This window comes from Fusarium oxysporum, chromosome III (assembly GCF_013085055.1).
Source record: "Fusarium oxysporum Fo47 chromosome III, complete sequence".
Lineage (NCBI taxonomy): Eukaryota > Fungi > Ascomycota > Sordariomycetes > Hypocreales > Nectriaceae > Fusarium > Fusarium oxysporum.
The window spans coordinates 575,580-599,776 of NC_072842.1; the positions used below are offsets into that span (position 1 = coordinate 575,580).

General features: G+C 50.0%; 9 protein-coding genes across 9 annotated transcripts; 3 read left to right on the forward strand and 6 right to left on the reverse strand.

Moving 5' to 3' along the window:
• Nucleotides 1–98: 98 nt before the first annotated feature.
• On the forward strand, nt 99–2,257 carry FOBCDRAFT_289448 (Alpha/Beta hydrolase protein; the record flags this gene model as incomplete). The annotated part of the gene is made up of 7 exons (XM_054703688.2): nt 99–230; nt 288–417; nt 468–858; nt 905–956; nt 1,002–1,409; nt 1,463–1,721; nt 1,770–2,257. 7 exons carry the CDS (start codon nt 99–101, stop codon nt 2,255–2,257), a joined length of 1,860 nt encoding a protein of 619 aa, XP_054559663.2.
• A 287-nt stretch (nt 2,258–2,544) lies between these two features.
• On the forward strand, nt 2,545–4,561 carry FOBCDRAFT_289451 (uncharacterized protein). Its single transcript, XM_059611749.1, has one exon. It carries the CDS (start codon nt 2,564–2,566, stop codon nt 4,532–4,534), a length of 1,971 nt encoding a protein of 656 aa, XP_059466902.1. The 5' UTR covers nt 2,545–2,563; the 3' UTR covers nt 4,535–4,561.
• A 1,234-nt stretch (nt 4,562–5,795) lies between these two features.
• Nucleotides 5,796–8,173, reverse strand: FOBCDRAFT_216681 (uncharacterized protein). Its single transcript, XM_059609465.1, has one exon. The coding sequence runs from the start codon at nt 7,947–7,949 to the stop codon at nt 6,078–6,080; it is 1,872 nt and encodes a 623-aa protein (XP_059466903.1). The 5' UTR covers nt 7,950–8,173; the 3' UTR covers nt 5,796–6,077.
• FOBCDRAFT_216682 (peptidase M24, structural domain-containing protein) lies at nt 8,152–10,125 on the reverse strand. Its single transcript, XM_031175337.3, has 5 exons — nt 9,676–10,125; nt 8,985–9,624; nt 8,570–8,941; nt 8,417–8,523; nt 8,152–8,351 (listed from the first exon to the last, which is right to left on the reverse strand). The coding sequence occupies exons 1-5, from the start codon at nt 10,050–10,052 to the stop codon at nt 8,252–8,254; spliced, it is 1,596 nt and encodes a 531-aa protein (XP_031046470.3). The 5' UTR covers nt 10,053–10,125; the 3' UTR covers nt 8,152–8,251.
• Nucleotides 10,126–10,205: 80 nt separating this feature from the next.
• FOBCDRAFT_248576 (Alpha/Beta hydrolase protein) lies at nt 10,206–13,882 on the reverse strand. Its single transcript, XM_031175338.3, has 7 exons — nt 13,245–13,882; nt 12,711–13,198; nt 12,249–12,365; nt 11,809–11,859; nt 11,348–11,565; nt 10,591–11,299; nt 10,206–10,541 (listed from the first exon to the last, which is right to left on the reverse strand). The coding sequence occupies exons 1-7, from the start codon at nt 13,643–13,645 to the stop codon at nt 10,327–10,329; spliced, it is 2,199 nt and encodes a 732-aa protein (XP_031046471.3). The 5' UTR covers nt 13,646–13,882; the 3' UTR covers nt 10,206–10,326.
• Nucleotides 13,883–14,362: 480 nt separating this feature from the next.
• Nucleotides 14,363–15,859, reverse strand: FOBCDRAFT_216687 (uncharacterized protein). Its single transcript, XM_054703689.2, has one exon. It carries the CDS (start codon nt 15,713–15,715, stop codon nt 14,681–14,683), a length of 1,035 nt encoding a protein of 344 aa, XP_054559664.1. The 5' UTR covers nt 15,716–15,859; the 3' UTR covers nt 14,363–14,680.
• Nucleotides 15,860–16,742: 883 nt separating this feature from the next.
• On the reverse strand, nt 16,743–18,003 carry FOBCDRAFT_257953 (uncharacterized protein). The gene has a single exon (XM_031175341.3). The coding sequence runs from the start codon at nt 17,946–17,948 to the stop codon at nt 16,947–16,949; it is 1,002 nt and encodes a 333-aa protein (XP_031046474.2). The 5' UTR covers nt 17,949–18,003; the 3' UTR covers nt 16,743–16,946.
• Nucleotides 18,004–18,398: 395 nt separating this feature from the next.
• FOBCDRAFT_19366 (aspartic peptidase domain-containing protein) lies at nt 18,399–20,543 on the reverse strand. The gene is made up of 3 exons (XM_031175342.3): nt 19,678–20,543; nt 19,508–19,631; nt 18,399–19,458 (listed from the first exon to the last, which is right to left on the reverse strand). The coding sequence occupies exons 1-3, from the start codon at nt 20,477–20,479 to the stop codon at nt 18,579–18,581; spliced, it is 1,806 nt and encodes a 601-aa protein (XP_031046475.2). The 5' UTR covers nt 20,480–20,543; the 3' UTR covers nt 18,399–18,578.
• A 1,500-nt stretch (nt 20,544–22,043) lies between these two features.
• Nucleotides 22,044–23,985, forward strand: FOBCDRAFT_19373 (RIO1 family-domain-containing protein). Its single transcript, XM_031175346.3, has 2 exons — nt 22,044–23,734; nt 23,792–23,985. The coding sequence occupies exons 1-2, from the start codon at nt 22,211–22,213 to the stop codon at nt 23,897–23,899; spliced, it is 1,632 nt and encodes a 543-aa protein (XP_031046479.2). The 5' UTR covers nt 22,044–22,210; the 3' UTR covers nt 23,900–23,985.
• The last annotated feature ends 212 nt before the right edge of the window (nt 23,986–24,197 follow it).

Sequence of the window (24,197 nt, forward strand, 5' to 3'; positions counted from 1 at the left end):
ATAAGAGCGTGAGTTGATCGCTGGGAAAGAGGAGGAGTATCATTCCTCTCATACAGTCTTGTACAATCTTCTATTTTTGTTGGTTCTACTAGTTCGCAATGAGGCTTCCGAAGAGTCTTGGTCTGGCGTTTGGGTCGTTGGTGGCGGCTCAAGAGTGGGTGGCTGCGCCAAAGGGTCTAGAAGTCGTGTCGTCCAAGTTGTTCAATGGCGCTGAGATTTCGTACAAGAAGGTAAAGCCTCAAGCCTTTCAACGGCCTCAGAAGATGGAGTGACTAATAATTAAACAGACTTCTGTTTGTGAGACTACCGAGGGTGTCAATGCTTACAGCGGCTATGTCTCGCTTCCTAAGAGTCTACTCCCTGACTTTCAGCATTGGGATGAGAAGCAGAAAGCCCATCTCTTCTTCTGGTACTTCGGTACGACGCCCTACTCAATACTATATAGTTTATATACTGATAGACTACAGAGGCCCGAAACAACCCATCCACAGCCCCAACATCAATCTACATAGGCGGCGGTCCCGGCTCATCCTCCTTCGACAACACAAACGGCTTTCCCTGCTCCGTAAACGCCGACTCCAACTCAACGACCCTCAATGACATATCATGGAACAAGCACGTCAACATGCTGTACATCGACCAACCGCTGGGAACGGGTTTCTCGTACGTTGATCTTGTGAATGGGACGTTTGATACTCTCACGCAGACGTTTACACCGGTGAAAGGGGAAAAGGTACCCAAGACGAATGGGACGTTTTTGCAGGCGACTTTTGACTCGGGGGAGTTGGAGACTGTGCCGAAGACGACGATGAGTGGTGCTAGGACGATGTGGGCTTTTGCGCAGGTTTGGTTCAATGAGTATGTTTGCCTGTCGAGTTGTGTTGGAGTGTTGCTAACGGGTTAGGTTTCCGGAGTGGCAGACTAAGAATGATGAGATATCCCTCTGGACATCATCTGTAAGTCGCCTTCTCAACCTCAGATTCTTAAACTAATACCTCCAGTACGGCGGCTTCTACGGCCCCAACTACTTCTCCTACTTCCAAGATCAAAACACCCTCATCTCCAACTCTAAACCAACCTTTGCAAACGCCACAATTCTTAACCTCGCGACTCTGGGTCTTCAAGAACCTGGTATCGACGCACGAGCTATGGCGAAGGGGTACGCTGATTACGGTCATCATAATAACTACGGTCTTCAATTCTTCGACGATAAGACGTACAAGGGTATGCTCCAGAAGATTGAGGAACCGGAGACGGGCTGTTATGCGTTGACAGATAAGTGTCGCGCTCTCGTGGCGGAAGGTGATCCTGAAAGGTTTGGGAATAACAAGACTGTGAATGAAGCTTGTCTTGCGGCGACGAATCTGTGCTTTTTTGGGATCCAGGGGACTTATCAGGCTACCTCCGATGTATGTACCCCTCTCCCCCATCATTTTCTACGACACATACTGACTTGAAGCAGCGATCGCCTTTTGACATCACGCACTCCAACACCACGCTCTTCCCAAAGCCTTACATTGAGAACTTCTTCAACCAACCCTGGGTCCAGCGCGATCTCGGTGTTCCGCTTAACTTCACTACGGGATTCAATAATATTGGCAAGGTGTGGTTGGGACAGACGGGAGATATCATGATTGGGAGTCTTCATGCTGTGGAGAGGGTTGTTGAGCGGGGTGTTAACGTTGCGTTGATCTACGCTGATCGCGACTATCGCTGCCCTTGTAAGTTTTCACAGAACGTTATTGTGGGGTGATTGCTAATTGGTAAAGGGCACGGTGGTGAGAACATCAGTCTTTCACTGAACTTCTCCTCTGCTGAAGAGTTCCGCTCCGCTGGATACACGCCCATCAAGACGAATTGCTCTTACACAGCTGGTTTCGTTCGCGAGCATGGAAATGTATCGTTTTCTCGAATTTTCGAATCTGGACATGGAGTAGCAGGTTATCAACCTGAGGCGTTGTCTACGATCTTCAACAGAGTCATGTCGAGGAGGGATTTGGCCACTGGGGAGGTTGATCTGAGGAAGCATACGGGGTACAAGACCAAGGGACGAAAGAGTGTGAGGAGTGTGAGGAACAAGGTTCCCGAGTCGCCGGTAAATACGTGCTTTGTTAGAGATGCGCCATTGAGCTGTACGGATGAGCAGTTGATGGCGTTGGCGGTGGGTAAGGCCAAGGTTGAGAATTGGGTTGTTGTTGAGCCGAAGGGGGAGAAGCCTAAGGCGATGAAGGTTGAGAGAAAGGGACGCTTTGTTTGAGGTAAGGGGATTGGATTGACATGCTTGGATGTCTAATTGACTGGGATAGGCATAGATTCACTTCGCTTCTATTAACTGTTGTTTATATAGAGATTTATTGACTTACACTGATTGACTGAAATGAACTGAGCTGCATGGAAGTGGATCAAAAGAGCTGACGTCACATGCCAACTCAGCTCTGCCAGCTCAGCTCCCCTCAGTTTAGGACCCCTCATTCACTGTTTACCTCGCCTCAGCCAAAATAACCTTAACCTTAGCTTCGTCCTCCATCTCCATCACCAACTTTACTTCTGTCTTCTCCCCAAGATGTCCTCCCGCGGTGTCCCAGAAGTCCTTTTCAAAAAAGTAGACGAATACGTCGACTCCCTCGCTCCCCAGATCCAACCCCGCATCACCTCCGAGCTCGAGACCTTTCAGCAAAAGACCATCGACAGCCTCGAAGATAAAGTCGTCGACGCTTTCCGATCACTCTTCAACAAAGATAAGGATTCTTCTTCGAGAAGTCCATTTGACCTTAAGGATGATGCGCCTGATGCGTATGGAGGACAGAGTCTGCCGTTTGCAGATGAGTTGGCGAAATTGACGAGGAGTTTTACAAAGATTACTGATGAGGCGGGGGATGATTTACGGGATATTTTCGATATTACGGAGGGTAGAGCAGGTGGGCAGAGTGATACACGATCGAGGGGAGGGGAGACGTCGCGGGGTGGTGCGAAGGGGTTCTTGTCTGCTGCTTTCGACGCGGTGCAGGACCATCTTGAGAACAATAACGGCAGGGGAGGAGGCCAAGGCTTTGAACTCGATGGTCTGCTAGGTGTGATTAGCAACACTGTCAAAGACGCCGCACGAAATCCCGAGGAAAAAGCACGGATGATCAGTCCTGAGATCAAAGAACAAGTCGGTGCCAAACTCCGCGAACAACATGCTCCGATCGCAGAGCAGTTCACGCGCATTGCTCTCGATCATATCAAGCGCTGGTTACGAGGAAATACGAGCACGAAAGATCTAGGCGATGGTGTCAAGGGCGAGATTGAAGACCAGGTTAAGGATCTTGTTAAAGGAATTGGAGGGCTGTTTGGGAATAATAAAAAGTCCAACGAAGGTTCGGCGAGAGGGTTCGGCGATGGAGACCGTGATGGCGAACGCGCTGATGGCGAGAGCGGTGGTTTCTCAAAAGTCATAAGCGATAAACTCAGCACAGGTATCGCAAGAGTCCACAGAGAAGTCCGTCTCGAGTTCCGAAAGATTCTCGGCGGTATTGAAAAGCAACTCTTCGAATTACTACCCGACCAGTTCCAACGTCCTCTCGAGAAAATCCTCGGCGGAAACCCTTTCGACACACAACTCGATCGTGACGCCGGCCCTGGCCATTCTGCGGATAGAGGGTTTGGGGACGATATCAAGGCCAAGCTGGTGAACAAGATTAGAGGGCTGGTGAGGAAGGTTCAGGAGACGCTGAGGGAGAGTATTCTGGGGGTTGTTAATGGTGGGCATAGGAAGTTTGAGAGGCAGAGCTGGGTGTTTGTGCAGAATATGGTGGAGATGAAGGTGCAGAAGTATCTGCCCAAGGTTAAGATCTCGGTGCCGGATGATATTGGGAATGAGGGTGTTAGTGTGGGAGCTCCGGCTCAAGCGAATCTTGGTGGTTCGAATGCGCCTGTGCCAGCTTCTCAAGGCGGACATTCGTCGTCAGGACAGGGAGGATACTCGTCGGGTCAGGGAGGCTATGAACGGCCGTCGGAGCAGCATGGAGGGGGGTATCAACAACCGTACAATCCTCCTTCGCAGTTTGGGGACAATCGACCCGATCACCAGCAGAGCCATGACTACAGGCCGCAACAGAGTCACGAATACAGACCTCCTCAGGGACAGGACTATAGGCCACAGCAGAGCCAAGACTACAGACCTCAAGGCCACGATGAGTACCGACCTCAAGGGCAACAGGGCGAATACCGACCACAGCACCAGCCCCAGCAGGATTACAGACCTCAAAACCAGGATAACTACCGACCCCAGGACGAGTATAGACCTCAGCAACAGCAGTCGCACCAAGAGTACCGCCCCGACCAATACCCTTCGCCGCCACAGCATCCATCAAGCCACTCTGGGAGCTACCAGCAGAACGAGGGTTATCAGAATCAGGGTTACCAGCAAGCTCAAGGCTACCAACAGAGCCAGGGCTATCAACAGAACCAAGGTTACCAACAGAACCAAGGTTACCAACAGAACCAAGGCTACCAACAGAACCAAGGTTACCAACAGAATCAAGGTTACTAACAGAATTAAGGACACAGCCAGTTCCGGGGATATGGTCAAGACCCAGCCGTAACCAGGACTTCTGAGAATGTCAACGAAATGTACAAGGAAATGACAGGCATGCTCAATGACGATAACCGATACGGCGCAAGAAGATGACGAGCTATCTCGCCAAGCGATACAGGGCTCCTCTACGCCGATGGCTTGGGCGACGCTAGGTAGATTGATGAATGAACGGCCATTTCCATGATCTGATCCGTCCCCTGTTCTTGAATTGACTCTATCAATATGCCGAACATTCCGTCTCCCCTCCCGCTGACAGATAACGCTCTAGAACGCCTCTTGCTACCGAGACCCTGGATTTGCCCCCACAGATCCTGAGTTCCATGGCTTCCGCCATCTACACTAAACCATCATATCATGGAAGCACCATGACAGAAAACCCCCGTCAATCCCACCATGTGAGACTTTCTATCCTACGACGTGCAGAATATACACCCAGGACCCTGCATCACGAAGATCTCAGCCACCATTTTCCCTTCGGATTGTGATATCACATGACAACCCGGTATGCTTGGCACGGTGGTCTGATTGTGTTGTTACGTAGGAGAAAACTTTGGAGTTGCGAGTGATATGATATGATGCTTCCACGTGCCTGGGATTTCGTCACAACGGCATGATTTTGGAAGACCGAGGTATTCGTTCTAGCGCTGGGATTTGCCAGTGGTTTTGTTCTTGATAATTACACACCCGCGGTCGAAGTCCGAGATGTGCATGGCATTCTGGAGCATGGCAATTGCGCGATGGCTTCAAGGGTTCTTGATTTCAGGGTCCTGGGAGTGTGATGGAATCCTTGTAGAAAGGTTCGGGGGTGTAAGGGACCTTTGGGGAGGGAAGAGATAACTTCAGCTTCAAACTCACGATCTGATCATGTTGGTGTTTTTGAAGAGATCCGCGGATGACGCGAGAGTCCGATGATGGGAGACGTCACGGGGATATGTCATGGGAAGAACGAAGCCGTGATGTTCCGTCCATGATATGAAATTCGGGCGGGCAAGCGAAGTATCGCGGGGATGTCTTGGGCGGCTTCAAGGCAGAGGCTCTGCGCTTCTAGGACTTCATCGTTAACTTGAGATAGTGGCGACAAGTTGTGTGCTCTAGATATGTAGCTTTGCTAGCTACTCAGGATCAAAGAAGTTCCGTTAGTCCTCCAGCTACCGGTATTGGGCGCTCTGAGAGATGCATTGGGTAATTTCCCCTTGTTTGAGCTCTTCTTTGCCAAGTCGTAAGTTGCTATACGCGGATTTATTGTTCGCATCTGCTATTCCTCTATCGAGGTGTTTCCTTGATGTAGTTCGAGTTGTCTCCTTGGCAAGTCCCCTTTGGAAGAGCTGCCTCATACTGCACCAGCTTCCTCGCGCTTTGAAACGAGGGCCCGAGTTCTTCAAAGCCATTGACTTCTCTATCCCTAAACGCAATGCATAGATGTTTCGTTGTAACGTCAGAACACTTGATGGACACGCTCTTTTATTAACATTACTATATCCTCCTCTAACCTTCAATCTCACCTCTCAACCCACAACCCCCCATTCCCATAAACCTGATCCTTCAATACCCCAGCCTCACTCCTAACTCCAACCCAATGCTTCGGTATCCTATCCATCTGGCTCTGCACCACCCCCGTCGCATCCCCCAACCTCTCCTTAAACCCCTTCTCGCTCTTCACAGCCCTGACCGCCGAGACAGAAACTTCCGGGCCCCAATTCTCCCGCCCTAAACTCGCTGTCGTGGTCATGACATCGCGCGTATGCTCTTCCAAGAAAGCTTCATTTGTGAGATTGGGAGAGGAGGGGTGCAAGTGCCCCATTAGCATGACTTTCATGCGGAGGTCGAAGAAGAGTGTGTCAGAAAAGTCGTGGAGGATGTGCACTGTTACTTTGTTCCGAAGAACTACCCCAGGAGGGGCGTTGCGGAGGGGTGCGATTGTGACGATTGCTTCGTGCCAGTCGTCGTCGAAATCTTCGCTTTCTTTGGGTGGGAGGACGCGTGCCCATGCGGCAAAGACACCGCCCATTCGCATCTTGACCTCATCACCAACCTCACTCAGATTCGCCGTTGGAACACCCAACTCGCGAGTAGAAATGCCCGTCCCTCGAACGACCTTGCCCGCAAACTTGAAAGGAAACGGCGCCTCAGGTCCCTCGTCACTCCCAAGTATCGTCAACGGCTCCATTGCTTCTCCCGATATCAACGGATCATAACGTCCCGCCTTGCCATTCTTCCAACTCTCACTAACTGCATTCCCAATGCCACTTCCATGGTACGCTTTCGTAGCGACTTTCTTGATAGTAGCGTTCGAAGGCGTGAGTCTTTTGGCCCCCTGTTCGACGACTGCGCCTGCGACGCCGGTGTACTTCTTTGCAACCTGTGAACCAATCGTGCTAGCGACTTTGATGCCCATTTCCAAAGGCATAGTACTTAGACTTGAACCACGAACGGTGCTTACGTCTGTGGATGTGCTGGCGATGCGGAATACGGGACTCCCGCAGAGGACCTTTTTGCCATCGGAGTTGGAGCAGAGAACGAGGCGGAAGTAACCGTCTGTTGCTGCGGCGGGGATACGGATGATGTGTGTTTCTCTCGGGAGGTGTTTCTTCATACGCCCCGAGGCTTTTTTAACGAACCGCTTGAAATCGCGCTGGATACCGCGTTCTTCTGCTTCAGAGATATGTTCCACGCCTGTTTTGGTCGCGGGGGTTACATCGATCCAAGTACCAGTTGTTCCCATCATTGCTTTGAGCGTCATTCCCATGTTTCCTGAATATCCCTTTTGCTGTAACCACACAGTTCTCGTGGGTGGAAGAGGTTCATCTGAGAGGATGGTGATGGGTAGTGAAGTCGCTGGACCTCTGTACCAGATTAGAGCGTGAGAGTGACGAATGATACTGAAATGCTTGTTGGACTCTGCGGGGTGACTTATAAGGCCACCAGCGAAATACTGCGCTTCCCCAAGTGCAGCCTTCCATTTCGACGAATCCTTCGGTTTGTCTTCTTGAGCATCCAACCTCGCTGATAGAGCAGATGAGCTCTTAACTCTTCTAATCTCATTTGACGGCGCAGGACTCAAAGGGCCCGGAGTGAGTGACGTTGGACTCGGAATCTCATCAACCACAAAATCAACCTGGTAATTCCCCCTCGGGTCCAAAAACCCCGACTGCTGCGGTGCATGAGCGCCAGTGAGGTTCGTCGCCGAGCGGACCGGGCGCAGAGGCCGTGGAGGCGGAGGCGGTGCTAGGCCGGCGCCGAATTCGGGACGGTAGGCACTGTATTCCGGGGGCGGGGACGGAGCTGGCGGTGCGACGGGGGCTGGTCGCGTGTAGTAATTTGGGTCAGACCATTTCTCTGCGTCCGGAGTTGGAGGGAAATACGGATTCATCTTGTCATTAAGAGTAGAGGATTAAAGAGGATTATTTGGTTTGAAGTTCAAGAAGGGAGAGGAGAGGTATGTAAAAGATGAGCATACGTGTTGGGTGGCCAAGAAATTGCACCGTGTGGATGGTCAGGGGGTTAGACTGCACACAGTATTCAGACAAAGAGTGTTTCTACGAGTGTTTCGATACCAAAACCAGGATAAAAGATTAAACATCGATAGAAATCGCGGGGATGATATTTATAGAATATTTATTGGTCTATTGATCATCTCCCAAATAAGCTTATTATGTTGGGGCTCGCTTCACTCTAACTTCCAGAAACCAGGGCCTCCATCTCATCAGCTTCCCTTGGTACATCAGTCAGATTCTCAGAGCCAGTCTTGGTGATGAGGATGTTGTCCTCGATGCTATCAAATACCGGTTAGCAAATTGCGTCGATAGCGCGACGGTGGCCACCAGAGCCATAACTTACCGAACTCCACCGACATCCCAGTACTTGTCCAGAACGTCCTTGTCAATGAATTTGCTGTGCACGGGGTCCTCGAGGTAAGGGTCGATGATAAACTTGCAGAAGTAAATCTAAAAATGTCAGTACCCGTTCAAATGCGCCGTGGATGTCACTTACACCAGGCTCGACAGTGACAACGCTGCCGCTGGGGAGAGTGCCCCGCACGCGTAGGTAGCGGAAGAGCTTATCCTTGTCGCCAAAGTTGGGGTTGCCGCCGGTGTCGTGGGTGTCCATGCCAAGGTAATGACCTAGACCGTGAGGGAGGAAAGCAGCGCTCGTGCGAGCCTTGAGGATTTCGTCCTTGTCGCCCTTGAGAATGCCAGCTTCGAGGAGTCCGTCGATGGCGATCTTGTGGGCGAGCAGATGAACATCGTCCCAGACAACACCCTCCTTGAGAACTGATATACACTCCTTTTGCATCTTGAGGACGGTCTCGTAGATGTGGCGAGACTCCTTGGTGAACTTGCCCGAGAGAGGGAATGTTCGTGTCTAAACGGTCAGCTCAATCCAACCCAGGATCTTATGTACTCACAATATCAGCAGCGTAGTTGTTCCACTCGCCACCAGCATCCATCAACAGGTTGAGCTTGCCCTCCAGAGGCGCGTTGTTTGGGACGTAGTGCAGCGTAGCAGCAGCTCTTCCAGCAGCAGCAATAGGATCATACGACATCTTCTTAACACCATAAGAATAGCATCTCTCCTTAAAGGCCGCCTCAAACTCCTGCTCATTCTTGGCAGTCTTGGCCCTTGCAAACACAGCGCGATGTCCAATGCCAGAGATATAATTTGCCTTTCGTAGCATAGCAACCTCGAACTCGTCCTTGACCACTCGCGAGGTCTCGATAGCTGTCTTCAACACATTGAAGTTCTTGTTGTCGAAGCCGATGAAGGAAACGTGGTCGGAGACTTGGTTCGCGATGGCAAAGGCTGATGACTTGGGGTTCTCGGATCCGAGGTGTGCGAGGGTAGCGTTGAGTTCGGTGGTGAGCTTGACTTCGTCGACGTCGTATTGCGCGAGGGCCTCGTCGATGCTGACGGGGAGACCGGACCAGATGACATCGTCGGGGTTGATAGGAGGAATAAAGAGTGTGGATTTCGCGGATTGGATGTCGTAGACGAAAGCGCAGTCGGGGAGGTTGCAGCCGGTGAGGTAGTAGAAGTATCGGCGCTGACTGGCGGATCAAAGATTAGATGATGTTTTGGAGATAAGGTGGGATACGCACCGGAAGGGCTCGGGCTCGTCGCTATCTTCCATCATTCGAGTAACTTGACTCTCAAGGTATAGAATACCATTGGCATCAGGGACATCCTTGCGGATGAGGTCCACGACACGTTTGGCATGGTCTTTGCCTGGGTATTTGCCCTTGAGGACAGCCTCGTAGTTTTCAGCGACCATGGTGATAGCTCTTGCGTGGGGTGTTCGCGATAAGAAACGTGGTCGCGTGGATGATATCGGATTCAAACGTCGCACTTCTGTATACAGACTTTGTTGCGCTGACCTTGCAGTCTTTGTAGAAAGTGTTCGTGTTGTTGCTTGAAAAGAACAAAGATGGAGGGGAGATTTGAACAACCCCGCTATGGACCTCGGATTCTTGGTCATGACGGAGGTGCATTTCACAAATTAGGAAGCTCCAGTGGTTGCATTCACTAATCGCCTGCCCGTTACAGGGTCCCAAATGTGGGGTTACGGCTGACAACGGCTTCTGCAGGTAAGTAAAACTTGATAATGAGCTGATGGAGATTTGAGATGGATGGGAATCTGACGGATGAATTAATGGTCCGTTTGAACAAATAAGGAAATGTATTAGCTGCAAAGTAGACTATATACAATAGATACCGAAAGAATAATATGCGAAAGAAGGTGGAAGAAGGCATCAAGCCAATTCTGAGAGAAACTCGAGAATAGCATCGTAAGTGACAGTGTGTGAATATCCAAAGTTCAATCCGTGACCTGCACCTGGCACAACGGTTGTGTTGAATCGCGAAGCTTGTGTAAAGAACTGTCTCGATATGTCGAGTAATGAGGGCAGCTTGGGGTCTACGCTGCCTGTAGAGTAGCAGTTATCGCCACAGAAAGGTACATCGCGTGCTGCAACTATTAGCTTTGCTCTGTTCCATTCAGAGTGAGGTTGACTTACAGCCAGTCACGATCTGGACAGGGCCTGTGTATGTGTTATTCTTCCCAGCTGGTGCTCCCAATGTAAGAAGTTCACCAGGCGAAACAGGCTGGCCCTTCTCATATGCCACTTCCAGAATCTTGGGGTCAAAGTCGCCCTCTGCAAAGAAGTTGATCTGTATGCCCACTGTAGACGACACACCGACGTAGCCAGCGGGATACTTATCGGCGAGAGGTGTAGCAGTAATAGGAATAAAGTTGCTTCCAACGGCGAATAGCCCCAAATAAGCAGTCGCCTGCGAAAAGCCCGTCAAGACAACAGCATCAGTGAGTTCAGGACTCTCATTCGCGAGCGCATAGCTAATGACCGACCCAAACGAATGCCCCAAGTGAACGACCTTGGAGTACTTGCATCCTACCCCAAGAGATCCTTCACGAGCTTTGGTAGTGAGAGCCTTGAGAGCTGCAATCTCAAGGTAGACTTGGATCTCGTTCAATGGATCACCCTTGGAAGAAGCACCGACTCCAAGACGGTCCCAGGTAAGAGTCGAGTAGCCGTGCTCATCGACTGCGCGCGCAACATAGCTGTAGTTGTAGTTGTTGTAAGGAAAGTCCCAGTAACTTCTATCAAAGCCAATGCCGTGCGTCATGATCTGAAGTTCCTTTCCAGGACCGGCATCGGGTTCGCAATATGTAGCGGCGAGTTCATAATTACCCGAAACAGTAGTAAACTATCACCATAAGCTTGTATCAAACCATTGAGCGCATATATGACTTACACCCTTTTGCACCTGCTCGGGATATGGAGGTGCACCCTGACGAGCGAGATTGACAGCGAGGGTCGTAACGTCAATCCCCGTCAACGGCGCCTCAATGGTGAAGACAGCATTCTGAGAGGTCAGTGACACAGGGACAGTGATGTTTGTGCACTTTCGCGCCGAGGCGACGGTGATGAGGGTGAAGAGGGCCAAAGACTTGATCATCATGACGACTGTAACTGTTTTTGTCTAAGCAGAAGAGAGACAATCTCAAGCCTCTGAGCGATGATCTATGTATCTTTATATAAAAGATGATATGCATGTCTTAATTACAAATTTCTCCTGCATCCGCTGACCGGTCCTGCAGAGCTTAGCTGCATCTACTAATTTGTGTTTCTTGTTGCATGTACATCCTTGTAGATATCATCTTCGATCTCACTCCGGAGGTCCGACCATAATCGGCAATGCTACCAAACTCTTACCTGCAATGCTACGGAGGTAGAAAGAAAGAGCACGCTTCTTTGTGAATGATGCTTAGATACCATGCTACAGTACCGTGGCACCCGAGACACTAGCGGAGAATTTAATTCTAAACCCACGGACGCTATCCAACGGGTCGTCTATTGAGATCTTCACTCGGTAGAAACGACCTATCCGCTGTATCCATCTTGGCAAAAAACATGTGTTCTGGGAAGGCCAATCGGTGCAAGTTAGTAATTCTCGGTGTAAGTGAGTAATCATCCCTTCCCCTTGCAGAGCCTCTTGACGTGATAGATGCAGTGAGATTGTTAAACCCCAACATGTCATGTCATCGGGGACCATCGTTTGCATTGTGAGGTAACCCTTCTAGCAAACTCAATTCACTCTCAGACTTTCACCTACTAAACTTTACGTGTGTGCCGAGCAATGACAAATATCTTACCAAGAGGACAGTGAGCCTGGGAGGTGAAGTCATCTGCCGAGGGCTCCATCCCTTGCATTGTGATAGTCAGAGTCTCAACTGAGACAGACACACCGACCGATACGGGGACTTTTTGTTCTAGCGTCGAATAGAATCATGGATGGGCATAATATAACGGGTTTAAGCGTTGTCTATTGTTTTATGACTGGACAGGGTCTGAGTCGAGAACATGTATGTCTTGAGTGTTGTCTCGCATAATGGCCCGAAAGAGAAGCAATGACAAAAAGCTGAGGTGCAACCAATAGGCACAGGGCGGGCAAGCTGCATTAGCACCAGATCCAAACAGGTGTAACGTCTTACATTGTTCCAAGGTAAGCAGATTGACAAATAACAAGCATGGATCTATTTGCAATACTTCTTACAGCTCATCCTTCTCATCCAGTTCATGCTGTAACTGCATCGCCATCCCAATAGCTGCAAAACCACCCATATGCATCGCCTGCAAAGCACTCCTCATAACAGTCGCCGCATCACCAAACGCAAAACACCCCTTCACACTAGTCTCGTTCATCGGCACCTCAACTTTGATATCACCCGTCGGCGTCGTCTCCAGCCCAAGCTGCTCTGCAAACGGCGCTGCTTGTGCGACATTGGGATGACTTACCACGAAGCCTTCGGTCTTGGAGGAGCCATCCTCAAAGGTGATTTTAACAGAAGGACCAGAATTAACAAGGGCGAAGGATGTGATCTTCCGGGTGTCGAAGTGCACTTTGCTGCTGTGTACTTTTGTCTTTATGGTTGAGGGGAGAGAGGTGTCGCCGTTGGTGTAGATTGTTACGGACTGGGAGAGGCGTTTGGCCATGGGGGTTACGTGCGCGAGCATGTCGGCGCTGGAGAGCATGCCGCCTGAGAAGACGCCTACACTTTCTGCTCCTCGCTCCTCAAAGCCATGGCAGTAAAGACAGTGGAAACTTCAAAGTTAGCGAGGTGCGTTCACAAAGTCAGAGATTTACTTACATTCCCTTTCCCCAGCACTCAGCATATCCCTTGGGCTGCTCCTCAACAAGATCCTTCACCCCGGTGCCTAAGCCGAGTTTCTTTCCTTGATAGATATTTCCATCGTGATCAACCGCTTCAAACACACCAGCGTCTGTTTTGCGAACGTTTGCGATGGTTGTGGACTTGAACTCAATGCTTTCGTACCGCTTTTCAAGATCGTCACGGGCTTTTTGGCGGAAAACGGAGGGCTCAACGTGATCGAAGCCGAGGACGTTGTGCATGTGTTTTGTAGGCGCGTTGCGATATACGCCTGAGTCGAGAATCAGGGCTGTATAGACTTGACGGGCGAGGGCGGATGCCATGGCGAGACCGCCTGGGCCGCCGCCGATGATGAGGACGTCGTAGAGCTTGGATGACATTGTGGTTGTATGAGAGACGGAAGAGGTTCAGAGGTAATTTGTGACTGTTATGGGGTAGAATAAGAGTGTAGTTGCTCTTTGGCTTATATACACTCAGCGGAGAGATCCTGAATATCTCCGGTCGGAGACTTTGATGATGGGGCGGAATCGTCCAGAGGTTGGATGAAAAAGGTGCCGCTGACTTGGGGCACGAAATATCTCCATCTGTACTGAGTCTGTGGCCATTTATGATCTGATCATTGTTCTCAGCTTAACGCCGTTGGTTGTGTCGACCGGGCAGATACCCCAATAGAAGACGCCCGAGAGTGAGGTCGACGTTAGTGTCAACGCCAGCATAGGCATACGTAGCTACGATAAGATACTAGTCATAAATCTCTTCGAAACATTTGCCCTTTTAGGACTTATTGATGGTCAATTGAACTAGATCAGGGACTTTTGGGGTTTGGGGGGGGGGTCCTTGTTGGTGATGTTGGTGATCAGCCGTGTGTGTGTGGGGGTGAGCGGCATGCATCGAGCGAACAACTACAATAAAAGAATCGCATTCGCACCCACAGCGCGATCAGGCTGAATAAATAAGACCCAGAGGTCATGCCCAGGGACGAAGTAGACAGAGACAAGTCGGGGAGATCTTACACGGTGAATATATCATAAGCATGGCAGGCAGCAAACACATCTCACGACATCATTATCATCGCAGAATCATATTTAAATCAGAAGTTGAGGAGATAGTACAGGTTCAGATCAAGGCTGAACCATCAATTGCGCTATATAAATAACAATATCCAAAGTCCCGTAGGACAAATCCAAAACAAAAACAGCACTCGTTTCAACTATGCAAGCAGGTCGCTACCCATAATAAGTAACTCCATCGCGATGCTCAAGCATTTCTGCGAGCACCAGCGCCTCACCCCAGTTCAGAAACTCCCAGGCAGCGCCAAGTTTAATGAGGACCAGTCCGACGATGAGGCTCTCCCATCGCTATATCTTTGCTCAGAACCACAAAACTGCAGTTTGCGTATTCCGAGTTCGGACCTGCTACGAGTCGTCACCTAGCACCACCCACGTCTCTGAACCAGGCGTAGCTGCACTATCTAGAAATTCCCTCTGAGAGGGTAAATCGTCGAGTTCACTGTCGGAAAGACAATCGTAGTCTGAGATTAGATCGGGGGGTTGAGACGTATCGACGTCGAAGGAGGGGTTTGAACCGTCGAGTTCGTATATCACGCGCAGAGGAGCGAAGCTGCGTGTGGGTGTGGCGGAGGGGACTGTGTCGTCGGAGGAGGAGAGGATTTGAGCGAGGGCTTGGGAGCCGCCGAGGTCTGTGAAGGAGAGATCGAGATGAAGAGGCTGGTTGAAGCTAAAGCTCTGAGCGCGCTTCTTGCGGGATCGCTTGGCTGGGCGGATGGAGTAGGTGGGTTCTTCGTGCTTGATACTGTCAAGATTGAAGCCCTCGCCCCTGATCTGCTCGTCGTCGTACAGCAGTCCCATGCGATACAGCTCAGCGACTTCATCGTCCTCCGTCATGGGCATCTTTCGTCCAAGGTACACATTCCCCCTCGCAGTCGAAGCATCGCGAAATGCCTCCTCCCTCTCAAGCGTAGGTCTCCTCACGAGCCGAAAGCGGTCAACAGGCAGAGAGATCCTGCTGTTCGCTAGATCTCTCCCCTCGACCTCATCGGAAGAACCACCAAGACTGGAGTGGTCATGTTTCCGGGCCATGCGGTTCCGATGGACGTGTGTCCATCGTGGATTCGCGCGCTGCAAGTTCCCCGTCGAGATCTCGTAGTGCAGGATCTTTTCGAGCTGAGGACGGCGCGCGCCTCCGTTTGTGTTTGTACTATCCTGTTGTCCACAGCGCAGACAGTGCGTTTCTCCAAAACTTGAAGTCGTGCAGGGGAAACCGGTGTCGCGGCACAGGTTGGCGCCTTTGTGTTGGGACTGACGCTTTGCTGTGGCGCGAACGAAGTGGTTTCGACTTATTTGGGCGCGGGTCTTTAATGTGCTGGGAGGATTGATATGAAAGTGCTTTGCAGCTGGAAGATCTCCAGAGCTGTTGAGTAAGACGTCCATGATGGGCTGGGGACGTATTATAAGTAGGTTAGATTGATAGAGGTTTGTACAAGTGAAAGGTACTATGTTGTCAATAAAGATGTTATGTTGTCAAGAAAGGCGCAAAGTTGCGTGCTTGAACACCAAAGGGCGCGAAATTAGGGAATATGAAAGAGGTGTCTGGAAGAGTCGAAGGCTGGAGGGTGTATTAATACGATATCATCTCATCCGGGGCGATATCGTCGTGATTGGCCGCCGGAGGAGTCATATGGACTGCGGATGGCGTACTACCAACCTAGACTAGGCTCTTACATTGTATTACATTACGATTACGGCCTTTGTCTCACGCCTGTCTCTGTTATGAGCAACAACAAGTACAGTGCTGCCTCGGCCTAGTCCCTAGTTGTGACGTGACTCATATTGCATTGCTTGCTTGATCCGGGCGTCTTACAAGGCCAAGATAACCGAGGTGGCGCAGCGAATAAGACAAAACTTGGGGTTTTCGTTGTTGGGGGGAGCCTTATCGACGAGGCACAGGGCGAGGCGCATGATGGTTTGATTGACAGGCAACGTCCGTGTGATGCGGTTCTGATTGGTTGGTGGGTGTAGGACTCATGACGATAAGGAGAAAGAAGAGGGTGTCGTCATTTGCAGAGGTATCGAGTCGCTGTGTTATAGTGCATTGATACCTAGAGCTGCCTAGAAGGAAGTGTATTCTACCAAGGTTCTTTTCTTGAATGAGTTGTGCCCGATGACCAAACTGCATGGGTGAAGACAGGGAATCACAACGATGATGTTACTGGACAGGGCTCAATGCGGGTGACGACGAGAGTGTTTGATCGCCGTGGAGCTGTTTTCGGTTTGTTGCCGCTGCAGAAACTGGGTTAACCAACGATAACGATGAGACAGGATCACGGTGCAAGATAAGACGGTTTCTGTTGGAGGAGCTTGTTTATGGGGTGATAAGACATTTCCCCAATGAGGATATCCCGATAACACCCGGATGTTACGGCGGCTGGACGGACATGCCGGGAGGCTGTAGAACACACTCAATATTACACTTACACTGTATGTCGACATTGCTTTCAAATCTTGTGATTGACTGCATTTCAGCTCAGGATCAATATTGCATTTTCCCTAACCGCCATCACCCTCAAACAGGTCATACAAGGTGAATGTGCAACGCCCAAAGCAGACACTCACATAACCGTAGGGTAACACTCACCACTCATCATCCAACTCAGAGCAACCATCACTCATCTGACTTGACATCCATTTCCTCGAGATACTTCCTCACATCAACCATCTCAATCCCCCTCTCCTCATTGACACTCACACTCTTATCCCACGCAACCCCACGGCCCTGCGCAAACGTATCCCTATACTTGACCATCACGCTCGGCTCGATCTCCATCTGCCTCTTGAGCTCCTCCAGATCCCACACCTCCCGCTTGAATTTGGTTTCAAAATGCTCATCTAGTAAATCTGCCAGTTCGCCGTAGGATATAGTATCTCCCGCTGTGTACACAACTCGATGCGATATACCCCGTGGATCGAGGATTATATCCGCTGTGACGCGCCCAATGTCAGTAGGTGTTGTGACGGTAATTCTGTTATCCCAGCTTCCAAGTGCTCTGACGATCTTATTCCCGAGATCAACGACCCCAAAGTCTGGGAGGAACAAAAAGCTCATGAACAGTCCAGTTGACACAATCGTCCAATCAACGTCCCTCTGCGCTCTTAGTTTCTTCCGGACCTCTAACTGCTCATCGAATAAATCCTGCGAGCTGCCCTCCCCAATAACATCATAGTCCATCCCAAACTGCCAGGGAAAGAATCTCTTAACGCCCGCTTTAAGCACAGCGTCTAAAAGCTTGAGCTGCGTTCCAGACGGTAACCCCATACCATTACAAGACACAATAACATCGTATTTCTCAAAGATAGACGCTAGGTCTTCAACGCTCGCGTTGACGACATCAGCTGCTTCAAACCCTGCGTTGAGGGCACGAATGCGCTGGACTAGTTTCTTCTTCTCAGGAGCAGCGGAATCAAGAGTTGCTTGACGAAGAAGAACGGAATAGCGTTGACGCTTGGGGTGTGAGGTGAGGGCCTCGAGGACAGAGAGGCCTAGTTCCCCGGCGCCGAGGATAAGGATGTTTTGGGGCGTCATGGGCACTGGTATGGATGGGTCGTTGAGACGATTGAGGGCTTGCAAGTTCTCGATGGAGAGTTTAAGAGGCGTTTCGGGCGTCATATTTATAAGAAATAGTAGTATTTTAGGCTGTAGCTTAATTTTGTGCTGTATTACGTCGTGAATACAACCTTTGGAAGGGACGAGAATTGAGGCTGGATCTGCATCTTTGCGGATCCTTTGTGGGGGAACGAATGATCTTGGCGTTGGGTGTAAGCAATTCCTCTATCTCCATATCAAACTCCGAGAACATGAGGATATTCCAATTTTTAGTATTGTATTTGTAAGAATAATTCATCAATAAACAAGGTTAAGTGCCAAGATCCTTGTTGGTCAATGATCCACATCACTCACTCAATATCCGGCACTCGAATCATCGAATTCCAACGACAAGCCATGTTTTCCAAGCCAGGGGCAAACATGACAAATGCGGAAATTTGATGGAGTTTATTTCATTTTCTATCCGACGAGAAATTCAAGTTCATACGGAAAAGGCCTGGTCGGCTTTTTATTAGACTTTCAGCTATACAGTAGTAAATGCAGGCAACGGTTTATCCAACAAGAACGCCCACGCTTCCCAATGCAGCAACGAAAACAATGATGATTTCACGACTCTAGGAAAAACAGTAGTAGTTTAACTAAGGTAGAAGTGAATGATGGTCACAAAAGAACGGTGATTGAATGAAAATAGCCTTATGACTTGATTGTGAGTTTGTTGGCGAATCCAACACGTTGACCCTTGAGATCGAAGACAACGAACTGCGCCTTGAGGAGGATGTCGCCCAGAATGGCGAATCCAATACCGTCGGAGCTCTGGATGCCACCGTAGCAGACAGTGTTGGTGAGACGACCGTAGTTGATGTAGTTTCCGGGGACTTTGCCTTGGTAGCTGCCGAAGCCAAAGTAGAAGCTGGGGAGCTTGGATGTGCAGGGGAATACCCAGACACCGTAGTCTTGGTCGATGTAAGCGCCCTTGACCTTTCTGTAGTAGAAGTTGGTCAAAACGCCGGGCAGAAGAAGAAGTGTGGTGCCAGTGTCGACGATGGCTGAATAGTTGTACTTGTGCCACGGTGCACCCGCAGCGATGCGGTAGCCCTCAATGTTGATCTGCCACCAAGGACTGCCCTTCTTGACCTTGGCGAACTGGATGCTTCCGTAATACTCGCCCTGGTCGATGTAGCCAAAATTGTAGTTTCCAGCCTTGCCCTTCTGCAGATTGGCGGTAAAGACTGGAACTGCTAAGTTGTTCTGCACGTTCTGGAAGTAGGTGTTTTGAGGTGTAGGTCGGACAGTGTTCAGGCTTGACATGGCGAGACCCATGATGCCGTGCGAGAACTTGTCTGAGGCGATACCATCCGAGACTTCAGTAGCAGACTCAACGGCCTGCTTGTTGACATAGGTCTTTCCGACTTGGACCTTGTCGGTATAGACAATGCCACTGGCGCCAGTGCCATCACCGTATCTAATACTCCAAGTCTGACCGTTTAGTCGCTTCGAGGTCGTCGACTTGTCTGGCTTGTAGAGAATGTGACCAGCTTGGTCAGGTTGATATGTGTCTGTAGAAAACACCCAACTGCGACAATTAGCAATGCTCCTTTCTTGACCGAAGACAGGCAACTTACAGATCAGATGAGCCAGTATCAAAGTTCAGATATGTTTGTTGAGCTGGAGTACCAATCTTGACAGGAACTACATACTGTGAATCGTAGTACTGAGGCGGTGTTGCCGAAGCAGTACCCTTCATTCCTGGCGAGTGTTAGTCGTGTTCATTGACCCAAGTGGCGAGACTAACCAAGCTTGTTTTTGATGAGGTCAGCCTCATGTTGAGCAATATTTTTGAGCTTCGGGGGTAAAGGCTTGCGATATTTGTTGTATGCCTGGATGAGGGCAATTTCGGCATGAGGCTTCTTGTAACGCGTGTTGGTGAGTTGGTCCATCTTGACCTTTTCTCCGCCAGCTCTAGGCTTGAGGTGAGCCGAGTCGGGATCATTCTCATGATCAATAGCTCGACCTCGAAGCGTCTTGCCAAGCTCCTCCTCTTCTTGTTCCTCGGGATCAATATCTCGCTCTTGCAGGCCTTTAACTCCTTCAACCTCTGGATCAACAGCGTTGGGCGAAAAAGGATTCTTGACCTCATAGATATCGCCACGTGCCTCTAAATGGTCGTTATCGGATACATCTCTGGGTTTTATGTCCCGGTCTTGTAAACCCTTCACACCTTCAACCTCAGGGTCAACAGCATTAGGTGAGAAGGGATTTTTGACCTCGTACACGTCGCCACGTGCCACGAGGGCTTGATCTCCTTTGGGGTCTGTTGCCCTTTTTTGCAGACCCTTTACTCCTTCAACTTCCGGATCAACCGCGTTGGGTGAGAAGGGATTCTTGACTTCGTACACGTCGCCACGTGCCACGAGGGTTTGATCTCCCTTTGGGTTTATTGCCCTTTTTTGCAGACCCTTTACCCCTTCAACTTCCGGATCAACAGCGTTGGGTGAGAATGGATTCTTCACCTCGTAGACATCGCCACGGATTTCATGAGGAATACCCGTACTACAGCCGGCGAGGAGGAGAAAGGAAACCGTGCTGAATTTCATCGTGAAAGATGGGTGGGTGAGAAACAGTTGTGATCGTTGGATAGAGATGTATTAAACAGACGGGGGGTCAGGCCTGATATTTCAAGACAATGGGAGCAGCAACGATCCATTGTATGAGGCGGGCTGAGTGTTCCGGATCGAGGGCAAAGGCTAATTTCCAGGCACTTCGAGATCCATAGCATGGCATTCTGGGCAAGCATGGAGCTAAGTGAAGCCATGCTGGAGAGCTTAATGTGGAATGTGGCCCATGAAGACGATGATTTTGGGTGGAATGTATCTGGATCGAGTATGGTATGGCCTGGCATCTGCATTCCGGGGCCTTGGGACTAGACATTTTAGACCCTAGAATGAATGCCACGAGTACGGCAGAGCAGCCATGACCGAAACATGGCCCAAACTGTCCGTTCTTGGTTCTTGGTTCCTGGTTCCTGCGTCTAATTTGTCCGCGTTTGTCGTAAAGGGTCCCATCTTGACGTTGAAGGCGCCGCCCCAATTGTCAGGGTTTTGTGTGTGCGTGTCTATCGGCGAAGAATATGCTTGAGGCTGACAGAAACGATGTCTCTGAGACCTTTTTGGCATGGTGATCGACGAACCAGGTGAACAAGATGGGACGGGGATGATGAAAGTACCCTTGATAGATCATTAGATCTACAACAATGTCGTTGTTTCTGTCTTGGTCGAATTTGCTCAAACTCATGCCCAGTTCTGTACCTGCATCTTTCGTAAATATGTCGTAAATGGCGCCTATGTCATAGTATGACAGCAAAATCTTCAGGTTCCTCTGGACGGAAATCTCTCATCCGGCCCGTATCCCAAGTTGTCGATTCCGTAGTTTGGTAAATAACCTCATCTTAGTGCTAACTAGAGATGTTCGTGGCTTGAGCTGTCGGAGAGCGGGAATGCACTGACTCGATATGGTGATGTTAGTGGTGGTGTTGAGGTTTGAAACGATGCTTGAGCCGTCTCTTGCGATTCTGGGGGAAATGCTCCGAAGAGAGTAAAGTGGCAGTCATTGGTCAATGCTCAACAAAGGCTCGGTCCCTTCCGCTTTGAGGCTCTTGACTTTTTAGTAAAGTTAGAGGTCCAATCAAGTCTCTCACACAAGTTTCTTCATTGAATTACTGTAAACAGATGCGTCGTTACGAGCTCTAATTTTACACCTAACAGTCATGTCTGAGCTTTTCTGCTTTGGGCCTAATAATTACTGATGTGACGATGCTCATAATCATTTACTCTCGAGGTAATCGTGCTTCTCTCTTCACGATATTAGACTTGATGACAAAGGCAGTGGAGGCTCGATGTGAAGTCATCATCGATGGCTCATCTCATGACTCCTCCACTGAAAATTACCCCTCCATGACTCACCAAAATACAGCGGCATCTCCACTGACAATCCCCTTGAAGAAGAAAACATCAGGCAGAAGGGAAATTGAGACTATCCAGATCATCAATAAGAGTAAAAATGATTAATCTGCCTGGGCAGAAATTGAGAAAAATTAGGTGAATTTTTCTATATATATAATTCAATTACAGTTCTCAAATCTTCTGAGAATTATCTTAGAACGTTAGAGTGAACCCTGGTAGACACATCCACTGATAAGATAACGTTTTTTTGAACCCCGCGGTAACAAGGTTGCACAAAAATTCCACAACGCCTTCATCGAATTTGTTTTCGCCAACATAACCGACATATTTTGCAATCTCGCTAAATCCCATTGCAAATTATTCAACATGGATCCCGCGGCAGGACCTGCTGCTCCTCACGAGCCTCCCTACCAATACACAGCAAACCAGGGCTACGAACAGACAGAAGAAATACCCCGCGAACTACAGACCCAAAAAGACGACGGTGCTGTTCTCGAGCAAGAAGACGATAACGACTTTGACGATATTTTCGAGGAAGATTTCGACGATAATGAGTGGTCTGCTGATGCGGGCGACTTGACCAAGTCTTATAACCGTCAGCGCAATGCCGACGGCGCCGCCGCTCCTCGCTCGAATCAGCAGAAACCTACTGCGAACACCTTTGCCAGCGTCGACGACCAAGTATCCGCCCTCTCAAAGCACGCCGCCAAGCTTCGTCTTGACACTGTCAAACAAGATGTCGAGAAAGACAAGGACAAGGCCGACCGCGCCACCAGCGAACAAGTCCTCGACCAGCGCACCCGCATGATTCTTCTCCAGATGATCAACCGTGGCTTTGTTAGCGAAGTCCACGGTGCTATCAGTACCGGCAAAGAAGCCAACGTCTACGGCGCCGTCCTCCACGATGATCAAACCGGCGAAGCTACCCAAAGAGCTATCAAGGTCTACAAGACAGCCATTCTCAGCTTCAAGGACAGAGAGCGTTACATCACCGGTGAGCACCGTTTCAAGGGTGGCTTTGACAAGGGAAACAACAGAAAGATGGTTAAACTTTGGGCGGAGAAGGAATTCCGCAACTTGCGAAGGATCTACACAGCTGGTATTCCCTGCCCGGAGCCCATCAGCCTCAAGCTTCACGTTCTCGTCATGGGCTTCCTCGGCGACCGCAAGGGCTGGGCGTATCCTCGCCTCCGTGACGCTACTCTGACGGGCGACGATGTCGATCAGCAGTGGTATAAGCTTTATGTCCAGCTACTTGGCATCATGCGCCGAATTTATCAGGTCTGCCGTCTTGTCCACGCCGATCTGAGCGAGTACAACATTCTCTACCACAAGGAGAAGCTGTACATCATTGACGTCTCGCAAAGTGTGGAGCCTGATCATCCTCGCTCTCTTGAGTTCCTGCGCATGGATATTAAGAACGTGGGTGACTTTTTTAGGCGCAAGGGTGTTGATACGCTTGCTGACCGCGCTATCTTCAACTTCATCACTGCCCCTGAGGGTCCTGTGGAGGAGCCAGAAATGGCCAAGGCGATCGAGACTCTGTACGAGACTCGCGCTGATACAAGTGAAGACCAGGCTGCTCAGATCGAGGTTGACAATGAGGTGTTCAGAAACCAGTACATTCCTCAGACATTAGAGCAGGTCTACGATATTGAGAAGGATGCTCAGAAGGTGACACAAGGTGAAGGTAACGACCTTGTCTACAGTAATCTACTGGCAGACCAGGTTATCGCTCCCAAGAAGGATGGTGAAGATGGCGAAGAGGAACAAGCTTCCACATCCGACTCTGATGAAGGGGCATCTCTCTCAGGCGACTCAAACGACGAGGCCAACTTCGAAAAGGGTCCTCCCCGCGGCCGTCGCTTCGAGGACAAGGATGAGAAGAAGGTTTGTATCTCAACACCCATTCTCCTCGAGGAACTTGACTGACCAATAACTCTCCAGGCCCATAAACAAGCCGTCAAGGAAGCTAAGCGCGAGAAGCGCAAGGAGAAGATGCCTAAGCATCTAAAGAAGAAGATCGTTGCCACCTCGTCCCGTCGCAAGAAATAGACCTGAACAGCTCAGTCTTGGCGATTCCTTATTCGCTTTCTCCCCCATTCCGGGCAAGGGACCGTTGTGTCGAGACGCAGGGCCGTCGAGAAAGAAAAGCCCCTTTGCCCGAAGGAGGAATAACACGAAAAGCTTATATCAACCCTTTCCCCCCTCAGGTACTGCAATCGGATGATGAAGACATTGATTCGTCGCCCGGAGATGTCACCGCCGAGACGGTTTAGCATTCCCCCTCGGGGTCTGTGTAACCTCCGGTTCTTTTGGCTCCCGCGGCGATCTGAACGTTCCCCCTTTCCGT

Excerpts from the sequence above, each read along its gene's own strand:
- FOBCDRAFT_289451 (XM_059611749.1), top strand. The coding sequence starts at position 2,564 with ATGTCCTCCCGCGGTGTCCCAGAAGTCCTTTTCAAAAAAGTAGACGAA.
- FOBCDRAFT_216681 (XM_059609465.1), bottom strand. The coding sequence starts at position 7,949 with ATGAATCCGTATTTCCCTCCAACTCCGGACGCAGAGAAATGGTCTGAC.
- FOBCDRAFT_216682 (XM_031175337.3), bottom strand. The coding sequence starts at position 10,052 with ATGACCAAGAATCCGAGGTCCATAGCGGGGTTGTTCAAATCTCCCCTC. Across the intron at positions 9,625-9,675 it reads GACGAGCCCGAGCCCTTCCG|TCAGCGCCGATACTTCTACT; the intron begins GTGCGTATCCCA and ends TTGATCCGCCAG. Across the intron at positions 8,942-8,984 it reads ACAACTACGCTGCTGATATT|ACACGAACATTCCCTCTCTC; the intron begins GTGAGTACATAA and ends CTGACCGTTTAG.
- FOBCDRAFT_248576 (XM_031175338.3), bottom strand. The coding sequence starts at position 13,645 with ATGTCATCCAAGCTCTACGACGTCCTCATCATCGGCGGCGGCCCAGGC. Across the intron at positions 12,366-12,710 it reads GCAGGCGATGCATATGGGTG|AACAAAAAGTCCCCGTATCG; the intron begins GTTTTGCAGCTA and ends ATTCGACGCTAG. Across the intron at positions 11,566-11,808 it reads CTACCTCCGTAGCATTGCAG|TTACAGTCGTCATGATGATC; the intron begins GTAAGAGTTTGG and ends AGACAAAAACAG.
- FOBCDRAFT_216687 (XM_054703689.2), bottom strand. The coding sequence starts at position 15,715 with ATGGACGTCTTACTCAACAGCTCTGGAGATCTTCCAGCTGCAAAGCAC.
- FOBCDRAFT_257953 (XM_031175341.3), bottom strand. The coding sequence starts at position 17,948 with ATGACGCCCGAAACGCCTCTTAAACTCTCCATCGAGAACTTGCAAGCC.
- FOBCDRAFT_19366 (XM_031175342.3), bottom strand. The coding sequence starts at position 20,479 with ATGAAATTCAGCACGGTTTCCTTTCTCCTCCTCGCCGGCTGTAGTACG. Across the intron at positions 19,632-19,677 it reads CCTCATCAAAAACAAGCTTG|GAATGAAGGGTACTGCTTCG; the intron begins GTTAGTCTCGCC and ends AACACTCGCCAG. Across the intron at positions 19,459-19,507 it reads GATACTGGCTCATCTGATCT|TTGGGTGTTTTCTACAGACA; the intron begins GTAAGTTGCCTG and ends TAATTGTCGCAG.
- FOBCDRAFT_19373 (XM_031175346.3), top strand. The coding sequence starts at position 22,211 with ATGGATCCCGCGGCAGGACCTGCTGCTCCTCACGAGCCTCCCTACCAA. Across the intron at positions 23,735-23,791 it reads AGGACAAGGATGAGAAGAAG|GCCCATAAACAAGCCGTCAA; the intron begins GTTTGTATCTCA and ends ATAACTCTCCAG.